The following is a 6,000-nucleotide window of genomic DNA, read 5'->3' as shown; positions in this document are numbered from 1 at the left end:
TTAAAAAAGTCGTCAAATCTGTGTTTTTATTTTTCACAGTAGTTTTCGCTGAATTACCATCTCGTTTTATGTATTTAAAACATAAAAAGTACAAAATATCATAGTAAATCGAAATATCAACAGAAATCAATACAAAAGCAAACTCTGTTTCTTACAAAGACATCATAATATTATATTATTTTACTTGGTAAGGGATTTTTCACCAACATCACTCCCTTTCCTAACCTAATGATGCATAAGGCACTGCATTGATACAACATTGCAGCGTATCTTGATCATTTTAGTTTCATGAAAGTAAGACGATCAGTCTTACGCTTCAGGTACCAGTCCAGAGGCTATGAAATATTCTAGTGTAAGAACACTTTTTTAAATATACATAAAACTAAATAAAAACTTGAAACCGAAAATTTAAATAATTTTTGTAATCCTTTCGGTGAACATAAAAAAACAAATATATTTTTTCCTCCTTCTCCTCCTCTTTTCCCTCCTACTTCTCGACAAGAAAACGAAAATTTTGCAAAATAAAATTTATTTCAAATAAAACATTATTTTTATTCATTTATTTATTTTTACATAAACGGCATGAATTGCTTTTAACATATATTAAACATAAATATGAAAAAATATATAAATACAAAACAAAAAGTTATAAAATTGCATAACTATAACAATAGTAACAAGTAGGTAAATTCACATAAGCAACCAAAAATATTAACGAAATAAATACACAAATATGAAAAAACAAAAAAAGGATAAACATTTTTAAATATAAAGAAAAGTTTAAGAATAATATTGCGAGAAAAAAAGAAATCAGACTCGTTTTATAACTATCAAGTCCAGAACCAAATATATCAGCCTTGTCCTCATTCTGATTGCCATATCTATGGAGCCTAGGGATAGGCGAGTGCATGTGATAGTTGGTCCTAGAACTTGCAGAACAAAAAGGAGATCCGTGGCGGGTATGTCGACCAGGTACACGGAAACGCACCATTGAGATAAATTATTATTTTTATTTGTTAAAGGTTAACATAGATTTTTTTTATGTAACCTTGTTTTTGTTATTTTTTTACTGACCGGTTTCGAAGCTACACAAGCTTTTTTATCAACGGATAAATTACAAATGATTTTTGTCCCATTTTATTTTAACAGCGTCTACTAAATATTAAATCTTAACATACAGAGCCAACAAGTTTGTTCTTTTAGAAAAGTATTTTTGTCATGTTGTTCATATAAAGTTATGAGGTTTAGAGTGAGAGGGATAGGATCTTTGTAGCTTAAACTAGACAGGAGTGGACTAAAAGAAATATTTTTCGACTGGTTTTTTTTCTGTTATTGAATTAAAGATTCATTAGTAAATTACGCCTTGATAAAAAAGCTTGTGTTGTCTCAAAATCAGTCGCTAAAACATAAAGCGTTGAAAACAAAGTCATATTTACTTTGATTATGAATGACCGCAAAATGACTTCTTCAAATGTAAGTTTTTTTTGAGAAATTGGTTCTAAATTTTTTTCGCTTTAAATATTGTTCTTGAATTTATAAAAAAATAATAATTAATTTAAAAATTATTATTAAAAAAATGTCAAACAATTAGAACCAAATAATAAGAAATTTAAAAATCGGTTTTTAAAAACACCACTATAATACATAAATTTTGTAATTAACCTGCCTGGTACTATAGTGGTGCCTAAAATTAAAACAAAAAAAGTATAAAAATACTTTACTTTTATAAATATGTCAACTTTTTTGTGATAAATTTATGTCTCCGTTTTCGCTGACACGGTTAAATAAGTAAGCAATATTCATATTTTTCTTGGTGTTCAATTTGTGTATGTCAAATTTAGTACGGCAGTCAATTTGTTTGCCTCCTCAGGCATCAAATCCTGGACAGGTGTACAACTTATTTAATTTTCTGATGTCTCCAGCGCTCATTGCGACGCGCTGGCCGATCGTCAAATTCGTGGCCTGAAAATAAATTATTATTTAAAAAAAAAATAATTTGATTTTCATTTTGAATCTTGAAATAAGGCACACATAAACATATTCTTATGTGTGCTGTTAAAATAACAATGTACATTTTTTTTAATTTGATGGTTATTTATCACATATTTCTTAAAATAGTGTTTGAAAAATGTTTTTTTTTTTTTTTAATTTTGTGATTTTTTTTCTAAACAGGAGTCAGCGGCGCAATCCACAAATGATTATCGACGAGCTTAAAAACATGCTAAGCATTTGACCGATCATAATGAACAATAATGAACATGCTACCGCGGTCATATGTCAACGCGTGTGTAATCTCTAAGTCAACGCTCGTGTCGTTATTGAGAAATAAATAAATGAAATACTTAAAATTGCTATCTACAAGAAATAATTTTAGTTCATTGGTGATGAAATAAATACCTTCAAAGGAGTTATTGTCTTGCTTCCATCAATACTGAATGCATATTGCGAGTAGTGAAGTACGCTTCCATAGTCGTAAGCCACATCAAAGTTGGTAACTTGGGTCGCTGACAATTTGTTAAAGTTGTTTTCCGTACCTTGTAAAAAAAATATTTCTTTGTTTATTCATAGCATAATTAGAATTTTGTTTTTTTTAATTACTTTTAAAGCCCGCTGGCTCAAAAAAATACATGCGGGGCGGTGTTGGGTCAAATTAGACCACGTTTTAAATTTCATATTTTTGGCATTTTTTGCAGGTTTTATAATATAATGCTATCATCATAATATGCTCTGAATTATGAAAAAACTTGTGGTAAAAATTCGTATACAATTTTTCATGATTTAGTTAAGACCAATGACCTTTAAATATTACATTTCATATAATCGATAATTAGATAATAAATTTTAGAGCAATGAAATCATTAGGATATATTTTAAGAACGGTCAAAGATTTCAAATCAGTTTAATCTTTCAAAACTTTGTATGTAGGTACCTTATTGTCAGGAGCATAATTGAATACAATTCAAGTATCTGGAGCCCATTTTACGGAGTTCATTCGTTAAAACTTGAGAGAGTGCAGATAATTTTTTTACGTTTTATCAACTACAAGCTATCTATTCCTATTGAATCTTTTAACTATGACATCTTAATAAATACACTTGATTTGGAAAAAAATTCCAGAAAACGGAAACTGAGTGATTTAGTGTTTCTCTTTAAGATAATAAATGACAAGTTGGACTCTCCTGACTTGCTAAGTATGATTCAATTCCGAATACCTGTTAGGACTACTAGACATAATGTGCCATTTCATATAAATATTGCTGCAACTAATTATGCTATTAATTCACCTATTCCAAGATTGCACAGTCTAGGGAACCAGATCAGTTGTATTGACATTTTTCACATTAGCCAAATGAAATTTAAACTTGCTATTAAGGAGATAGTTCAAGATTCTGACTATTTTATTCAGTATTTATATTAATTTGTAAAAAGAGATAAAGAAATGTTTAAATTAATACACGTCAAATATATTTATAAACGTATGACTAGATATTTTTTTTTTGTGGTTTTTTAATTTTTGATATTTATTTTTTTTAAAAGCTTATTATTTTAATTATTTTTATATTTAATTTTTTAAACGGTTGAGAACCCCAGAACTATTATTATTAGGAGACAGTTAGTATTATACCTAGAGAATTTAATATACATTGCAACAATACCAACAAATCAATGATATATTATTCTTGCTATTTCGAATAAGCTGCGTTATCTTCATTTTTATTACCAACACTTTTTTTTTTTTTACCAGAGTATGTTAAGTTTTAAAATCTCAAACTTATTTTATAGAACAATGTAAAAAAAAAAACTGTGTAATATATATAAATATTTATCATAGAATTAAGAATAGTCCAGAAACCGCATACGCACATCAAACAAAAGGCGACTCAACTACTCATAAATGAGTAGGTTTACGTATTGACCAATTAGTTTCATTGTAGACGTCGCTCAGTACGCAACTCCTGATTTGAATTTAACTATGCCGAGTTGTGTCCTTTTAAAGTGTTGAAATACTTCAAGGATCTTAAAGAAACAGGATGGGATCAAATTTCATTGTAATTAGCAAATGAATGTGTAAGTAGCAAATACATTATGTAAAAATTGAATTATTTTTATATCTGTCAGATTGTCGAAGAAAAGAAAATGGTCATTTCGTTAGTGTTGCCACGGTAGAATTTTTTTTTACCCTACTTTGCTCTTCTAATAAGAGGACTAATGAAAATTGGATCTCGGACTAAACAAATCTGTGGTGGACATTTGACCGACATTATCTTTAAAACATCAAATATTATTTATCATGATATAAAAATATCCGTTTTGTGTAAAGTAAAATTTGTTTTATATTTTAAGTTCAAAGTTCATTAATTCAATTACTCTTTTAAATGACCCTTTACTTATCTACTCTCTTATGTCAATCAATATTTCCGCATGCACAATAAAGTTTTAAAGAAATTAACAGATCGCTTTTTTTTTTTATCCTACATTTGTGTTATGATTATATTTTTTCCCGTCGTGCAACATTACGCGGCGACATCACGAATGCGCGCGGCAAAAGTGGGGGTATTTTTGGACACAGTGGTCCGATGTATTCAAATATGATACTACGCTCCTTCTGAACTATTCTTAATTCAAAAGGTACGAAGGTTTTCACGGTCACTGTTAACAATTTGTTTCTTTTTTGGGTGATACCGTATGTGTTGGATTTGTTCCGACGTTTCGGCTTCCATTGCAAGAGCCATCTTCAGGGTAAACCGAGTGTTTTAAAAAAAGTCTGTGTTTAAGTACTCGTAATTTGTACCGTGTCGCAGTCGGCAGTAGGCACATTTCTATTCATTTTTGTTGAATGTAGTGCTGGAAACCATGATCAGTTCAATTTGAGCCCGTCGTCTTTGTTTATGTTATTTGGGTGTCTGTGTATTTCAATTACCTCTTTTATTATTCGTGCTCTGTTATTACTGGGTGTATGCAAAATTTTCGGTTCAAAGGCGAAAACATGTCCGGTGTCTATAAAGTTGCAGATTTGTCAGGATGCCCAAGTTTACACGCTCTTTTGTGTTGTCAATCCTTTTCTTTGCTGTGCGCCAAATAAAATAAAAAAAAATTATATTTGTTATACTACTCGGTCTCGTCGGACCCATCTCCGTTAGGCGTAAGTAAATTGCTCTGTTTTTACCTGGCCGGATTTTAGCCCAATTGATTGTTACATATTCGTCCCTGTTGTAAGTGCTCTGCATGTGGTAGAAGCCAAGAGAGTGCAAGAACTCGTGGATGATTGTTCCCGGGACGAAGCAACCAGCTTCGAAGTTGATGATTTGGGCTCCTTTTGTCATTCCAACACTCGAGAAACATCCAGGATTGTCGTTCTAAAAATAAAAATTGGTTGGATTATTGTCCTTATAATATAGCATGATTAGAATGACAGTTGTCAGAAAAGGAGAAGACATAACTTTGTCGTAAAGTAACGTCTAAGAAGTGAATGAGGAATTCCACTGTTTTCTATTTTTTTTCTATTAGTGTACTATTTAACTTATCAAAAATATAAATATGTATATTTTTTTTGTGCGTAATTTACAAAGATATGATTTTTTTAAGTTACATTTATCGAATACCGTGCTAAATGACTGTAATCAGTGAGTCACTTTTCAGTTGTGACGTCATGAAACGGTTGGCGTTCTTACTTTCACTGATCGCGGTAAGTTGTATTTCTCCAGCCAATAACAAAACTGACAAGAATCTATGGAATATTGCTTGGATTACTTCATTTAAATGATCGTAATTTGCTCATTTCTATGTTGTGGTTGTTTTTACGAACGTTTCGATTTAGAAAAACCTAGAAAGTTAACATAATGTCTGGTTGAAATGTCAAATTATACAAATTATCCCTTTTTAGATAGATATGAATGACGTCATTATTTACGATTTTAAAATGAATACTATTTTTAACATTTTTTTATTTATTTTTGCGTGCGTTTTTGAAATATTTCATCCTACTCCAAAATTTTTTAA

At 30.1% G+C, this 6,000-nt stretch overlaps 1 protein-coding gene across 1 annotated transcript; it reads right to left on the bottom strand.

The window, feature by feature from the left end:
• Positions 1-1,493: 1,493 nt before the first annotated feature.
• LOC148274542 (zinc metalloproteinase nas-4-like) lies at positions 1,494-5,351 on the bottom strand. The gene is made up of 3 exons (XM_088236955.1): positions 5,168-5,351; positions 2,398-2,534; positions 1,494-1,962 (listed from the first exon to the last, which is right to left on the bottom strand). Exons 1-3 carry the CDS (start codon positions 5,322-5,324, stop codon positions 1,867-1,869), a joined length of 390 nt encoding a protein of 129 aa, XP_088093081.1. The 5' UTR covers positions 5,325-5,351; the 3' UTR covers positions 1,494-1,866.
• Between the last annotated feature and the right edge of the window lie 649 nt (positions 5,352-6,000).

Source organism: Micrasema longulum, unplaced genomic scaffold, assembly GCF_059751315.1.
Source record: "Micrasema longulum isolate JH-2025_06_02 unplaced genomic scaffold, ASM5975131v1 h1tg001627l, whole genome shotgun sequence".
Taxonomy (NCBI): Eukaryota; Metazoa; Arthropoda; class Insecta; order Trichoptera; family Brachycentridae; genus Micrasema; species Micrasema longulum.
Note: the sequence above shows the minus strand (reverse complement) of the source record. Positions and strands in the feature narration are given on the sequence as shown.